Genomic DNA, 17789 nt, shown 5'->3' with positions numbered 1-17789 from the left:
TGTAGACAGGCACCTCATGCGACTTCGCTGCACCTCAGTCTACTTTCATTCGGTGGTGGTTTTTGCGATCAAGTCAAAGGAATAGAAGTCGATATCGCCCCGCGTGAATGTGTTTCTCGCGAAGTTGAACGAGTGTGTAGTGACGGTACTTTGGACCTCGGTCAACTTTCTCGAAGTAACTTCGCAAGAGTGTGGTGCGTGCTTAGATGATAATATTTACATAAAACTGTAAGTGATCTGCTTGAAATCGATATTCCAACCATCATCTATAATAATTGTTTATACTTGAGTACTTGAGACTCTTGTATAAGCGAGCACCACACTCTCGCGAAGTTACTTCGGGAAAGTTAAGCGAAGTCCGAAGTACCCGTCACTACACACTCGTTCTATTTCGCGTGGAACACATTCACGCCGGGCAATAAGGACTTCGGTTCCTTTGACTTGGTCGCAAAAACCGCCACCGAATGGAAGTAGGCCGAGACACAGCGAAGTCGCATGAGATGCTTGTCTACATTCTCGTACTCGCTGATTGACTTCGCGAGCAGTATAGTGGACGTCTTATGATTGTTAATACCGAAACCCGATTAGGAATCTCCATTTGTAATGTTTAATTCTTAGGAATTAAAAGGCATTATTATGTACAAACAGATTAAAAATACTACTAAATTTTTTTTGATGATAATGGAAGTAAAAGATGAATTGGGTTATCAAATTTATTTTTAAGTAAAATAAAAGTGCATTTGGATATTTCCCAATTGAATATCCCAATTGACAACGCAATACACGCCGACGCCGTCTATAACGACTAACGAGCGACGAATCAGAGTTGCCAGATTTGGGTACTTTGGCCCAATTTTAGGGTAATGTGAAAGCGCCTGGGAAAATTGTTATACGTTAAAATGATTGGGGAATTTTTCAGGAGGAAAATTGAGCAAACTAAAGTGCAATATAAAAATGTAACATTGTACCCTACCGAGTATTTGCTATTGATTAAAAAAACCGAAAACCGGTTTTTGGAATAACCGGTTTTTTTGACCGGTTATAACCGCCAGGTTGAACCGTAAGTGAAAAAACCGGTATAACCGGAAACCGGTTTTTTGTCAACAACCGCTATCCCTACTTAAAGCTATTTGGGAGCAAAGAAAAAATTCCTGAACTCTATAAAAAATCTCTATCCCTACTTAGCTAAATCAATGATAAAAAAAGAGTACAAAGATTATTTGTCTGATTTTTTTTACTCCTATCAAACTTGTGGTTTCTTAAAAGTTACCAACACAATATTTTTTTGTTTTTGTCCCAAAAGGTACCGGTACGGCGTACCGGCGCGTACCGTCACAAAAACAGCACTGCTTTATATAATATGTTAGCTCTTCTTCGTCAAATGCATTTTTCGAGGATAACTTGTTCAAACTAATTTAAAGTATGTAATTAAAAATATCTATCTCCACAAATTAAGAAAAAGTCTCTAGCTCAAAAATTAAGTGACATAATGAAAAGCATGTCAGTCCCTATTTTTTTCAGCGAAAAAGTTATCGGAAGCAACCCCCTAATCACCACCCTAATTAAAATTAATCATTGACCTTATTTGGTCTTCTTTACTTATGTATTATTAATGGGTTTTAGAAGTTTGACCGGCTTGGAATAATTAGTTTTTAAAAAATGAAGTTAAAAGCGAATAACGAATTTTTGTTGTTTGGAAAAAATGGCGTTTTCTTCAGAATAGAAAGATTGGCATCAGAGATATGAAAAAATATTTAAATATGAAACTGTAGCTTATTTAATTCCCAAGAAACTGGTTTACATAAATTTTTTCTACGAAAAAAATGAAGTGAGCTATTTACAATTAAAACTTGTAATAACATGCAAAAACCACCTTTACCAACCCTTTCAAAGTCACCTCTTTTTGCGACTGAGAGTTTTAAAAAGATTTAATATTAATAGGCTTATAGATCTTCTCAAAACCTACAAAATTCTTTTTCACCAAACTTTCTAAGATAGAAAATAAAAAAGTTACGGTCAAAAAATCAATATATTTTTTTGAAAAAAAAAAAGGAGACTTCCAATTGGAAGCAGAATAATGCAAGTTAGCGGTGTTTTTAGCCATTGGCCTTAGTAATTCTTCTTTATTTATGTATTATTAATAGATTCTAGAAGTCTGACTGGCTTAGAACGATTCGTTTTTAAAAACTGGAGATAATAGCGAATAACGAATTTTTGTAGTTTTGTAAAAAATGCCATTTTCTTTAGAATAGAAAGATTAACATCAGAGATACGAAAAAATGTTTAAATACGAAATTATAGGTTATTTAATTCCCAAGAACCTGCTTTGATAAAAAAATTTCTACAGCAAAAATTGAGTGAATCGTAAACGAGTATATCGAAAAACTCGATATATGTATGAAAAAATCGAAAACTACATGTATTAATTTTATCAAAAAAATTTATGGAACATTTTTTGCTTAGAATGAATGTTTTTATCAACATTTATCAACCCACGAGATGGGGTGGCAACCACCCCCGTGGTAAAAGCGCCTTTCGGCATCATATAGATTTTGATCCTTGGACTATCCACTAGCTACTCTCAAATTTTCAAGCAAATCGATCCATTCTGTGAAAATTGCGAGGTGAAAGGCTTCGTTTGCTGGACTATACAGGGTGTCCAGAAACTCTACCGACAAACGAAGACAGGAGATTGCTCAGATAATTTTAGGACAATTTAACCCAATTCATCTAGTCCGAAAATGCTTCCTAAGGGAGCTAGGGCTATTTGAAGATGGCGTCTGGTAATTAGTTTTTCTTAAATATCTCCATAACTCATTTATTTAGAAAAACGAAAATTGGTGCACATATTTATCTTCCAGAGATAAATCGATTACATACATTGCAAATTTCTAGTACCTGTCATAGGCGTCCGTTTTGGGTAGGGCAACAGGTAAATTATCGCATAACTTTTTTGTTTTTAATTTTTAAGCATCTTTGAGTCTGGATTATTAAAATGTAAGGTATTATATTACTAAAAGGTACTCTCACTTTAAGTCGATAGGATACACCGTTTTCTAGATAAATCGATTTAAAAATTTTTCGTTTTTTGAATATCAAAAAAAATTTCAAAAAAAAAACTATTTAGAAAAACGAAAACTGGTACGTTTATTTATATTCCAGAGATCAATCGATTTCAATAATTGCGAATTTCTAGTACCGTTCATATCCGTCCGTTTTGGGGAGGTCAACAATTATTTTATTGCATAACTTTTTGTCTTTAATTTTTAAGAATTTTTGACACTAGATTATTTAATTATGAGGTATTCTAGCACTAAAAGTTACTCTTGCTTTAAGTTGGTAAAATAAACCGTTTTTTTGAAAAAATTTTTCAATTTTTTTTCAAATTCAGGAAACGAAAAATTTTCCGATCTTTCTAGAAAACGGTGTGTCCTACCGACTTAAAGCAAGAGTACCTTTTAGTACTACAATACCTCACAATTTAATAATCCAGTATCAAAAATGCTCAAAAGTTAAAGACAAAAAAGTTACGCGATAAAACAACCGTTGCCTCACCCAAAACGGACGTCTATGACTGGTACTAGAAATTCACAATGGATTGAATCGTTTTATCTCGGAAAGATAAATATGTGTACTAATTTTCGTTTTTCTAACTAGAAGTGTTCTGGAGGTATTTAAGAAAAACCAATTACAAGACACCATCTTCAAAGAGCTCTAGCTCTATTAGGAAGCATTTTCGGACTAGGTGAATTGGGTTAAAATGTCTTAAAATTATACGAGGAATGTCCTGTCTTTGTTTGTCGGTAGAGTTTCTGGACACCCTGTATATGGACTAGAATATGTCGTCTCTCTGTTGACATTATTTTCGAATCTCTTATTTACTAGAATCGTATTTACCTATAGCATAAATTATATATGTACCTAATTATTCCATGTTATGATTTAGGAACATTTTTAGTGAAAAGAGTTCGTTCAAAATACTGTAGGTAGATATTAACATGATAAAAGATATCTTGAGCACGTATATTCAGAGAAAAATATTTGTGGTACTCTGTTCTTTATTTATTTCTTTATTTAGAACAATAAATAAGTAAAAAACTAAAGGCAAAAGGAAGAGCGAAAAAGAAAATTTAACAAAAACATATAAAATGTGTACTAACGAATTACTTTCAATGTCAAAAAAGAAAAGTTGAAGTAGAATATGTATCGAAATAATATTGTATTATTCTGGTCCATGCTGTTGTTTGTTTAACCGGTAATAACATTTAACATTTACATTTGATATTAATTTTACCTGTATTTCAATCTCTGGTAGGTATATCACAATTAAATAGAACATGCAATTATAACAATAATATTAAGCAAACCACTACTCCCATGATATTATGAATGTGAAATTTCGAATTTGAATGCAAATGAATATAATTTTTCTGTTTCTAAATTGTAAAATATATCTGAATAACACATAGTCCAGAAAGCCACTGCGCATCCGCTAGGGAAAATATTCTAACTCGTATTTTTTGCACAATCTTACTCAAAAAGGACTCCTTTTAACAAATTTGCATGTTGCCAGGACCAAAAGGTGGTCAAAAATTTTTTAAACGTTTTTTTTTTGTTTTTTTCCTAAAATTATTTTTTTTGCATGGAAAAAAGTTTTTTTTAGGTTTTTTGGATCATTCCAAACAGAAAAGGTCTTTAGTGACTTTTCTCTAAAAATGATAGTTTTTGACATATAAGCGAATAAAAATTGAAAAATTGCGAAATCGGTCATTTTTAGTACTCAAAAACTATGTGAAAAACTGAAAATTTGAATGTTGCCAAGGTAGGTAGATATTCTTTAAACATCGATTGATGAAATCCCTAAGAGTTTTTTGCAATACAATATTCAAAACTTCTTTGTTTCTTAATTGCTAATCAAGCGTGCGCGACACTATTTTCCACCGACAGTATGGTGCAAATGAAAGGAATAAATTCGTTATTTCGTAAACCGGCGACTTTAAGGAAAAATCCCGAAACAGGTCGATTTTTATTTTTAAGTTATGATATTGTGGCATATATGATATACTAGTGACGTCATCCATCTGGACGTGATGACGTAATCGATGATTTTTTAAATGAGAATAGGGGTCGTGTGCTAGCTCATTTGAAAAGTTCTTCAATTCTCTATTCAGTAATATAAACATTTACATAATTATTTATACAGGGTGTCCAAAAAAATTTTATTAAATTAAATTATTTGACAAAAAAAGAAGTAGAAGGACACCCTGTATAAATAATTATGTAAATGTTTACATTACTGAATAGAGAATTGAAGAACCTTTCAAATGAGCTACCACACGATCCCTATTCTCATTTAAAAAAATCATCGATTACGTCATCACGCCCAGACGGATGACGTCACTAGTATACCATATATGCCACAATATCATAACTTAAAAATAAAAATCGACCTGTTTCGGGATTTTTCCTTAAAGTCGTCGGTTTACGAAATAGCGAATTTATTCCTTTCATTTGCACCATACTGTCGGTGGAAAATAGTGTCGAGCACGCTTGATTAGCAATTAAAAAAAATAGGAGTTTTGAATACTGTATTGCAAAAAACTCTTCAGGATTTCATCAATCGATGTTTAAACAATATCTACCTACCTTGGCAACATTCAAATTTTCAGTTTTTCACATAGTTTTTGAGGGTTAAAAATGGCCGATTTCGCAATTTTTCAATTTTTAATCGCTTATATGTCAAAAACTGTCATTTTTAGAGAAAAGTCACTAAAGACCTTTTCTGTTTGGAATGATCCAAAAAACCTAAAAAAAACTTTTTTCCATGAAAAAAAAATAATTTTAGGAAAAAAACAAAAAAAAAACGTTTAAAAAATTTTTTACCACTTTTTGGTCCTGGCAACATACAAATTTGTTAAAAGGAGTCCTTTTTGAGTAAGATTGTGCAAAAAATCTGAATTAGAATATTTTTCCTAGCGGATGCGCAGTGGCTTTCTGGACTAACAGTTCCAAGGATTGTAAGTAGGTACTATAAAAACTAGATGATACTGAATTGTTTTTTTTAATGGAACGTACATATTAGAAACAAACTTCATGTTGTTTTAAAAAGAATAAGGGGATCCTAATGAGGTGTACTCTAAATTGTTATCAATAGTTTACAGAATACGTATAAAGAAAAAATCATAAGATGGTTTGTTGAATGGTTGAATAAGATGGGCTAGAAATATATTTGCCTATCTGTAACAATTTGCTAGGTAGACAAAAATGATCAAATGAACAAAAATTAGGCAACTTGGTACTATTATTAAAGCCAATGGAGGTCGATGGAGGAAATAAATTTGTTTAAATCAATTTGTTTGCTGGATACCCCGGAAAAAACTTACGATATAGGTACTTATAAAAATCCGATTACAAAAGGCATTGGAAGGAGGTAAACAAATATCGAAAGAACAATTTGGATTTCAAAAAGTAAAATCAACAGTCAATGCAACAAATATTTTCTTTGTCTACCTATCAAACAGAAAAATAAAAGTAATCAGTAATAATGGTGTTAAAGTTTGGTGAAGAGGTGAAAACAGTAGCTTTGGCAGATGATAGCCATCATAATGGAAGATAATATAAATTGGGGGATAATAAAAAAAGGGAAGCAATACTCTGAAAAAAGTATACATATGGGTTAAAAAGCTACTGGCGGAGGAAAAGACAGAGGTCGTCATACAAAAAGAAAACGAAAGGGAGACGTTATGATATTTTACCTAGACGGGGTTAAATTTCCTGCCGGAAAAGGAGAACAGGTATCTGGAGGTCCAACTTGATGACCAATTAAGTCTCACAAAACACATAGAGAGGGTTATCCAGAGACCTGAGGAGAAGACCACCTCTTTCACAAAGATAATGACAGGGGGCCTAGGTCATACAAGAGTGTATACCAATAAAAAATTTCGTAGGCCAGATAGAATAGAGCTAATGATTTTTACAATTCCAAAGGGATTCATTCGATTAAATAATTTTCAAATGACCAAACTTTAAAGGGGAAAGACAATGCATATTTTAAAAATTTTAAAAATAAGCTAAAATTCATAAAAACGCTAAAATACAAAGTGCTTTAGACGATGATCTCTGACATATAGACCAGGCTAAAACGGCGGGTTCGTTGGAAAAAATATTCCTATGAGATCTTTTTGCATAATCACATTCGTGAGACACTCCACAATAAGGTTCAAGAAGTCGCCCACCCGAAAAGTGGTCCAAATTTTTTTTAACAATTTTTTTTAATCAAATTGCAAAAATCAATATTTTTGGCCCCACAATTTTTCTTTTAGATTTTTTGGACCATTCTGGGCAAAAAAGGTCTGTTATATTTTTTCTCTCAAGTGGATCGTTTTCGAGTTATAAGCAATTTAAAATTTGAAATCCGCGAAAATGGCCATTTTCAAGGCTTAATAACTCAGTTAAAAGTTATTATTATGAAAGTCAGAAAGTGACTAAATCAAAGTTTAAAGCCCCCCCTACAAGATCCTGAAGAAATTTTTTGTCATTATTTTATTACTAAGCTGTGATTTTTAAGTAATAATAAATAATGAGCGCCATGCACGTGTTAGGCGGCCGTAAATGCTGAGTGCGAGTGAGATGCCATTCCGGCAGTCCACTTGTGCATCTTACTCGCACTCACATTTACAGCCGCGTCAATACGATCTAACTGCTCATTGTTATTAATTAAAAATAACAGCTAAGTAATAAATTAATGACAGATTTCTTCAGGATCATGTAGCGGGGGCTTTAAACTTTGATTTAGTCACTTTCGGACTTTCATAGTAATAATTTTTAACAGAGTTATTAAGTCTTAAAAATGGCAATTTTCGCGTTTTTCAAATTTTAAATTGTTTATTACTCGAGAAAGATTAACTTTAAAGAAAAATTATAAGAGACCCTTTTTGTCCAGAATAGTCCAAAAACCTAAAAAAAATTCCGGGCCAAAAATATTGATTTTTGCAATTTGATTAAAACAAATTTTTAAAAAAAATTTGGCCCACTTTTCACGTGGGCGACTTCTTGAACCTTATTCTGGGATATCTCACGAATGTGATTATGCAAAAAAATGTCATGGGAATATTTTTCCCAACGAACCCGCCATTTTCGCCTTGTCTAATATAATGATGTGGTTGAAGTATAACCTGATTTAATAGTACATAATATAGTTTTTCTGTAATTTTACAATTCAGAAACAGTTTCTTTTTAATATTTGTATTAATATTACCAATTTTGTACTTTGTGTCATGCAAAATAATTTTATGAAACCAATCCTGTAATAAACTATAAACTCGTGCAATTTTCTTTCCATAGTACATTTTATTGCCTTCTTACGTGCCATAAATTGAAAACCATCAAACCGGTGTAATCTTCTATAAACTGGACGAACTATCAAAAATTTGGTACATTTTCATGCTAAACGTGCCATTTAAAAATTGGATACTTACTGTATAAACTACACTATCTATTTGTTGTAGATTCGCAACTCTATACAAGTATTGTTGAAATATCAACACACTTTTTGCTATTGTTGTTTCCCCTCGTATAGTTAACCAATATTTCGCTTACCAAAAATTAAGGCCGCTTACAGACTAACAACTTTTTAAAGTCGAAGTCAGCATAAAAAAAAACGAGCGTTTGTGGTTGTCTGTCGCTACTTGAATTCGACATTGAACATCAATGCACAACGCATTTCCTTTTCACAAGGGCGTTTTCTCGCCTGCACTACAACTTCTGTCGTCAGTTGCGGTTGTCACCCCTCCCGTCGGCTGACTTCTCAATTGTAGCGATTCTCTTTTCACAAGAAAATACTTTGAAACACAGCAGCGTAGCAGCGACAAAAAGTACAAGCTTGTTTGTTGATTTTGAAAGCAGTGTTGACAAAAATGGAGTCATTCGACACATACACTTTCATTGCTGCAGTTCAGGCTGAACGTGCGATTTGGGATTACAAAAGTAATTCACATAACAACAGAAATGTAAAGGCACAAACTTGACTGTCCAAACTTTGAACGGTCTTGGACAATGGATGCACCCAAAATTTACGTCGTTTTCTTCTTTTGGCTGCGCTTTCGAAGGAGCAACAAAAGCAATATTTTTTCGTTCAAATTCATAACTTATGTGCTTGTACATACTATATTTTGTCACCGCTCTTAAAATACAAAAAAAGTAGATCAGAACCACAGCAAACGCCGATACTAGCGACAAGCCAGCGCTTTTTTGTTACCGACTTCTACTTCAGAAAGTGTAAGTGGTCGAACAATACACTGATTTTTGATACAATATTATGGAACAACGAACAATAAAAAATAAATTTCTCTCAAAATTGAACTGCATATCGCTTTGGTACTCATGCGTCGCGTCATGCTAGAAAAACAATTTCTTTAACAACCGCAAAGACAATACTCAAAATCACTTTGTTCCTGGTCTGCTGAGAAGACGCTGGTATCTTTAGCTAGGTGGTAGCAGTCGCTACCCTCCACATCTCACGAGTGCATTCAAAGTTTGAATAAACATTATTTGTTGTAAATTTACATTGTTGCTGTGGTGTATCAAGTACGTTACTTGTATAACATTGTAATACATATTTTGGTACGAATTTATAGTATTGTGCTGAACTATTTCACATTATATGGTGATTTGAACAGTTTTAACGATAAGAACATTTTATGTTTCATTTTATGAGACGTTATTAATGAAGCTTTTTAAAAAGTATTAACTGAAACAAATTTGGGCATTTATGCATATGAACTTATATTTTATAACTTCACTTGTTAACGTTATCTTGAATAAAAAAATATGAAAAAATATTTTTAAGAAACGCTTTTCTTTAGTTACGAGTGACTAAAATTAAACATAAAAAAATTAACCAAAAAGCAAAAAATAAAAAAATCGAAAAAATTTAACACATTCGTCAAAGAAAAGCGTGGCGCGTCTTCATCGAATAAAGAATAAACGGTTTTCGCACCACGCTTTTCTTTAACGAATGTGTTAGATTTTTCAATTTTTTTATTTTTTGCTTTTTAGTTGATTTTTTTATAATATGTTTAATTTTAGTCACTCGTAACTAAAGAAAAACGTTTCTTGAAAATATTTTTTTCATATTTTTTTTATTTTTTACTGTTTAGTCTTACACCTTTCAAACATTAAAATATATCGTCATGTTTATTAAAATATTTATAAAACATATGATGTACAAACATAAAAAGTAGTCGGAATCGGCAAAAAATTTGAAACTTTATTATTTATTTATGAAGCATAACGTAAACAATTAACGTGAAAAGTGAAATTATTTATAGTTCATATCATTAGCTACAGTTTGTAAAAGTTTCAAGTTTCTACATTGTAAAAAACAAGAGAATTTAAACATTTTCCATTAAAATCGTTTTTTATTTAAACAATTAATAAACAAAAATTTTGTTATTGATTATTCGTGTATTATTCCCGCGAATGCATATGTCTGCAAGTTTTTAGTCATTTGCATTGAAGAAAAGGTAGTCAAATTAACGTCCAAAGATTTGACCCAAACGATTAAACTAAATACAGTGGAACCCCGATAAGTCGGCCCCCGATAACCTGGAAGTCCGGCTAACCCGGACCGATTTTTATCAGACAAACATTTCAACAATAAAAATGTACTATGCGTTGAACTTGAACTATGTATAATTCTGCCGCGGCGGCGGCAGAGCGACGGTAATTGTCTCGGATTTATTGGAAACAACAGGCACCTGTTATTCTTTTATTTATTTCAAACTGTCTTAGCATTGTTTAAAAAAGACTAAAAGACTATTTAAAAAATTCTTTTTTAAACAATGGTCTTAGTTTTCACTGTTCATAACATCGTTCCGATTGTGACTGTATTGTGTATAGTACAGTCTTGTATTGTTTGCTTAGGTTTGTGTTTGCGTTTTTTTATTTTTTTAATAATTTAGATGTGTAGTTCATGTTATTTCAATTATAACGGAGTTTATCTGTAATTATACCGTATTTTATTAATTTTTACCATATTCTCCGGCTAACCCGGATTGGTCGCGGTCCCGATTAATCCGAGTTATCGAGGTTTCACTGTAAAAACGTTTAATTAATTAATACGACAAAACGAATTCTAATGTTAATTGTAGCACAAAACGTCTCTACCGGTGGTTTTTCTAAGACTACGATAAAAACACGAATTTTTTTAATTCGAGTTTTGGTTGAAGTTTTGTTTCGTATCGTATTGAAATTTGACACGAATATACGCTGATTTATATATAAACAAATATATGAGCGTTCAAAACTTGAAACTTTTTTGTTTATTTATGAAGCATAACGTAAACAATTAACAAAAAAAGTGAAATTATGTATAGTTCATATCATTAGCTACAATCCGCAAAACTTTCAAGTTTCTACATTGTAAAAAACAAGAGAATTTAAGCATTTTCCATTAAAATCGTTTTTTTTTTTATTTAAACAATTAATAAACATACAAATTTTTTTTATTGACTATTCGCGTATTGTCCCGGCGAATGCATATGTCTGCAAATGTTCATTCATTTGCATTGAAGAAAAGTCAGTCAAATTAACGTCTAAAGATTTGATGCAAACTATTGAAGTAAAGAAAATCGTTAAAAAAGATAATTATTCGCTTGACAATAAACTTGCTCACTCCGTTAGTTTATTAGTTAATACTATGGGTGAACGATCAGAGGTCACTTCCCAACCATCATCAGTGTCTAAGAATTAACTGACATAATTTTAATTACGAAGAAATCTATTAAGGTTCGTTTACATCTGATACTTATCTCTGTGAGTAAATGTCGAAGGTCAGACATAAATTCGCTTTCATGAAGAGAAAGAAAAAACGTTCTGTGTCGATTCGAAAGTGGATTTTGAGACTCGAAAAATACGGTGTATATCTTCTTCTTTAGGTGCCGTGTCTGCATTCAGACATTGACCGTCATCTTGTTTACGAGCTCTTAAAACCTTTCTTTATCGGCTGCTGCGCGAAATAATTCTTCTACTCTACTGTGGAACCACATCATTGTCTAATATTACGCAACCATAAAAGTTTCACTCGACCAAACCATCTCTTTCCCTCCACTTTTCCTTGTATTATAAGGTGAAGTAGATGGTGTTTATGTCCTCTAATTATATGGCCGAAGTAGGTATTCCGTTTTTCTCCTCGTTAAGATGTTCATGAGCAGATGTTCTGAATTAATCATTTGAAGAACATCTTCATTGGAAGTGCACGAAACGCACGATATCTTTTGGATTCGTCGATAGTACAACAATTCGAATGCATCTAATCTGATTGGCATTGTGGTTTTTAACGTCCATGGCTCACAACCGTACAGTAAGACAGACCACACATAACATTTCGTGACAAAGCATTTTCGTTCTTTAAAGCACAGATTAAAAAGACTGGGTGACAAAACACAACCCTGTTGTACTCCATCTTTGATGGGTAGTTTTTCAGTACCACTATCTCCAACTTGGATAGAGACTTGGTTGTAATACAAGTATTACAGTCTTATATCGTAGTGGTCAAATCCTACTGCCCGCAGGCAATTGAAAAGTGTATCCTGTTATATTCGGTCGAATTTCTTCTTGAAGTAGATGAAACAAATATAAACATTCTTTGCGTATACAAAATAGTGCCTCTCTAGTTCCTAGACCATCTCTAAATCCACATTGCTTATTGCCTATCCTGGGGCATTCTACTTTCGCACAGTATAACCTGTTTATCGTCGTCAATACACGCCAGAAATAAAACAGCTCTATATCTACGTTGAAATCGATCGCGCGGTCAATGTGTACTGAATGATTGCCCAGCATAGACTGCCAAACCGCCTGACTTGTTTTCAAATGGCGTGCACATGGGGGCGTAGCAGAAACTAGCGTCTGGCGTGCTCTCGGTTCACGCGGCTTGCAAGTCACTTACAAGCAGCTTGAACGGCGCGGCTTAGCTCGAGTGTGCAGTGATAAAATTACAATCCATGTACTGCTGAACCGTCAGCGATCGTACGCAGCTTGCTCGCAGCGTGCACGCAGCTTAAAAACATGCAAGTGCGCATCGAGCCTCACTAATCAAACGTTTTTTTTATCTGTAATATACTGTATAAGTTTAAGATATTGTAGTGTAGTCATTGAAGCTTTTTAGCTCAGAAATTTTTTACTATGAACCGATTTACATGAAATTTTGGAATTAGGCTTTTCCTAACCTTAACTTCAAAACTGATATTGACCCGAACTCCGTTTTCAGCCTGGGGGTGGTTGCCACCACTTTTCGGTGGTGGAAATTTTTATTATTTTTTTTAATAACCTTAGACATCGTTAGAAGACCTTATTTTAAACAGAAAATGTTGTATAAAGTTTTTTCAAAAACCCAATACTTTTCAGGTTATTGGCAATTGAAAATTCGTAATTTTCTCACGATTTTCAACAGTTTTTTACAAATATCTCCAAAAATATGCATTTTAACGATAATATTATACTAAACAAAATTGTAGCATGTAAAACAATGAACAAATTGGTTTTTTAAAGAGTGTTCAAGTGCAATATTAAACAAGACATTGAAGATCAAATCCGATTTTTATTTTGTGTGAAATTTAATCGATGTATTCAATGCCATCTTGCGGAGAGCTAATACATTTTATGCATGCTGATGAGAAAGGATTTTATATTGCTTAAAATAAGCTTTAAAATGAGCACTGTTAAAAGTCTTTTGTACGTAAAATGAGTGAGCTGCAATGAAAAAAAGAGGAACATCTAATGGTTTATTATTAAATCAATGGATTTCATAAGTGCCATTTCCACCAAAATTAAAATTAATCATATTCCGTCTAGAATTAACTTTAATCTAAAGAGTTTAATGGATTCTAGCAGTTTCTCTCCTTTGGAACACATATTTCTTGAAAAAATCACGATTTAAAGAAAAAAGAATTTTCGAATTAAAAAAAAACACATTATTTTCATAATATCTCAAAAATAATGAAAGATACATAAAAAAGTGTAGTATTAAGAACAATAGGTTTTTGTTTGACAAAAATTTTGGTTTGTTTGTTTTTCCTATCACATAAAAATTGACAAAGATATGATTGATTAAAGAGCGCGCGGTAGCGCAACCACAGTCTCTCTCGAGCCCTTTGACCCTTCACCGTTTCAAAATAAAAGGTTTTTCACTAGATATTATAATGAAAAAAGTTGTAGCTCTTTTAATTACCTTTAAAATGGTTTTTTAGAAGTTGTGATAGCTTCAAAATTGAAGTAGTTATGGCCAAAAACTAAATCATACATATTCAATGTTTTAATTTAGGGGTAGTTTTAAGGGTTAAAGAACTTGGGCATATGATTTTCCAGCATGGCTTTTTCGAGAAAGTGGAACGATATTTAAATCCTTTTTAGTTTATCAAAAGAAATTTTTTATACAATTTTTAATCGATGGGTTGATTTTAAGGGTTGAAAGGGGTTAACAATTAAATAATTAAAATATAGAACGTAAAATATTATTTACTCTATTTTTAAGTCTTATTGTCTAACCAAATTGATTTTTTGTAAATTTTTTCTATTTATGGGTTGCTTTTAAGGGTTGAAAGGAAGTTAACAATATGATAATTAAGATAGAGAACGTAAAATGATTGTCAAACCAAATTGATTTTTTGTAAATTTTTTCTATTTAGGGGTTGCTTTTAAGGATTGAAAGGGGGTATGATAATTAAGATGGATAACGTAAAATATCATTTACTCTATATTTAAATCTTTTTATGTCATACTAAATTATTTTTTGTAAATTTTTTCGATTTAGGGGTTGTTTTTTCAAGGGTTGTACGGTTTTCAAGGGGATGAAAATGAGTTTAACATGAGATTATTGTGTTAGAAAACACTTCACAATGTCACTCTTTATTATTAAATACGTTTTCTGGCGATAAAATGATGTTAATTTTTCCATTAAGGGGTTGTTTTCACCCCTTAAAAATAAAAAAACGGAGTTCGGGTCAATATCACTTTTGAAGTTAAGGATAAGATAAGCCTAATTCCAAAATCTCATGTAAATCGGTTCATACTAAAAAATTTCGGAGGTAAAAACCTATTTTACGCTTCAATGACTGCACTATTGCTTTAAAAATAACACAACACTTAAATGGCCAATAAAAACAATACTTTATTTTATTCCTACATTATATTTACACGCCTTACGCCTACATTATGTTTAATATCATTACGCCTAACGCCTACATTATGCCTGATATCATTACGCCTAGCCCAGTAATTCTGTCCATCATACCTGCTGTTTCTATCTAAATACACAACACTTGCCGGATTGTACCCCTTTTTGACATCAAGCCAGAACCTCAGGATGTGGAAAATAAGGGTTATGAAGCCTATCATCAAAAACTTTAACTGTACAGCAGCTCCAAACATCTTCAACATAAGACTTATTTTGACTATTATGGCTGCAGCTACAGCTAAATATTTCATCACTTTTCGTCTTAACTTTTTCTTCTTCAGCTTCAGCATAAGTTTTTCCGTTGGTATTGGAGGTCCAGTGGTATTTGTGTTGCTTGAATTTGTATTTTGTCTGAAGTAACAGTTTCTGGCTTCTGGAAGTATTAAGATTCGAATAATTAAACTAACTGCATACCACTACACAACTACAAATATCTACGTACCATGCTGTATATGAATTCGCAGAAGTGGAATTTGTTGAGGTTATGTTTGTATTCCAGAGTAGTGTTGAACTGTTGTAGTGTTGTAGTTTATTGAGTCTTTGATTAAGTTGATTGTTTGACGCTCATTTATTATATATAGTCCGTCCGCTATAACTTTTCCCATGCGGTACGATTCATTTTCAATCAAATTAAGTCAAAACATAAATTGAAACGAACGTCGATGTGTATATACATTTTGTATACTGTATATTATATACTACACACATCGGCGTACGGTTCACTTTCTGTTTTGACTTAATTTGATTGAAAATGAATCGTACCGCATGGGAAAAGTTATAGCGGACGGACTATACATAAATATTGATGATAACTTCTACACACGCTCGAAACGCTGTTTATTAGACTCTCAAATCTAATGACTGTGCAGAAAATGTTTGTATAATAATAACCCACATAACAGTCGAAATGTGCCTGACGAATAAGGTCAAAAATTATAACTGCATTGTGTTTCGTCCTATAGTAACTCTTGTATATTTCGCATGTCATAAAAGTTATTAATAAGAATGTGTTTGATGAATGGGTGTCAAGAAACTTTACCGACAAACGAATATGGGATACTTCTCAGATAATTTTAAGACAATTTAACCCAATTCATTTTGTCCGAAAATGCTTCCCAAGGGAGCTAGAGCTATTTGAAGATGGCGTCTGGTAATTAGTTTTTCTTAAATACCTCCGGGACGCTTTTATATAGAAAAACAAAAATTGGTATGCTTATTTATATTTCAGAGATAAATCAATTCCATCCATTGCGAATTTCTAGTACCGGTCATAGGCGTCCGCCTTGGGTAGGGCAACGGTTATTTTATGGCATAACTTTTTTGTATTTAATTTTTAAATACTTTCGACTCTGAATTATTGGATTGTGAGGTATTCTAGTACTAAAAGGTACTCTTGCTTTAAATCGATAGGATACACCGTTTTCCAGAAAAATGAATTTGAAAATTTTTCGTTTTTTAAATATCAAAAAAAAAATTAAAAAAAAACTATTTAAGAAAACGAAAACTTGTACATTTCATTATATTCCAAAGATGAATCGATTTCATTAATTGCGAATTTATAGTACCGGTCATATGGGTCGGTTTTGGGTAGGTCAACGGTTCTTATATCGCATAATTTTTATCTTTAATTTTTAAGCATTTTTGACACTAGATTATTAAATTATGAGGTATTTAAGAACTAAAAGTAACTCATGCTTTAAGTTGGTAAAATACACCGTTTTTTTAAGTTTTTTCAATTTTTTTTTCAAATTCAAGGGACGAAAAATTTTCAAATTGATTTTTCTAGAAAACGGTGTGTCCTACCGACCTAAAGAAGGAGTACCTTTCAGTACTAGTATACCTCAGAATTTATTAATCCAGAGTAAAAAATGCTTAAAATTTAAAGACAAAAAAGTCATGCGATAAAATAACCGTTGCCCACCCAAAACGGACGCCTCTGACCGCTACTAGAAATTCGCAATAGATGGAATCGGTTTAACCCTGAAAGATAAATAAGCATACCAATTTCCGTTTTTCTAACTAGAAGCGTTTTGGAGATAGTTAAGAAAAACTAATTACAATACGCCATCTTTAAAGAGCTCTAGCTCCCTTAGGAAGCATTTTCGGACTAGGTAAATTTGGTTAAATTATCTTAATATTATCTGAGGAAGATCCTGTCTTCGTTTGTCGGTAGAGTTTCTGGACGCCCTGTAACAATAAGAAGGAAAATAAGAGAAGCAAAAGAAAAAGAAGCAGTAACAAGCAGAAATTGAGACTATACAATCAAAGTTCGATAGTCACAATGTACATTGGAAAGTTAAAGAACTCTCAGGGAGACTAAGACCAAGACAGAAAGGAAATCGAACTGATTCTGATGAAGAGATAATAACCAGAATTGAAATACTATGTAGAGCTTTTATAATCTGGAAGCCAGTTTTATGTAACAGAAACCTGTCGATACATCCCGAGTAAGAAGAAGGTAAGAAGCTCCTGAAATGTTCTGTGTGGTTGGTCTATCCTATTGTATGATTGCGAGACATGGACGTTAAAAACCACAATGCTAAACAAACTAGAA

General features: G+C 32.5%; 1 protein-coding gene across 5 annotated transcripts in view; it reads right to left on the bottom strand.

The window, feature by feature from the left end:
- LOC126892510 (uncharacterized) overlaps positions 1–17789 on the bottom strand; it is a 301445-nt gene that overhangs the window by 82686 nt on the left and 200970 nt on the right. Inside the window, exon 3 of one of the 5 annotated variants that reach the window (XM_050662065.1) lies at positions 15174–15608. The exons of the other annotated variants lie outside the window; for them this stretch is intronic. Coding sequence (XP_050518022.1) covers positions 15181–15608 — 428 coding nt within the window. The 3' untranslated portion in view covers positions 15174–15180. Of the gene's footprint in view, positions 1–15173; positions 15609–17789 lie in introns of those variants that run through there. 5 annotated transcript variants of the gene reach the window in all.

This window comes from Diabrotica virgifera, chromosome 9 (assembly GCF_917563875.1).
Source record: "Diabrotica virgifera virgifera chromosome 9, PGI_DIABVI_V3a".
NCBI lineage: Eukaryota > Metazoa > Arthropoda > Insecta > Coleoptera > Chrysomelidae > Diabrotica > Diabrotica virgifera.
This window is presented reverse-complemented; position numbering and strand designations above follow the sequence as displayed.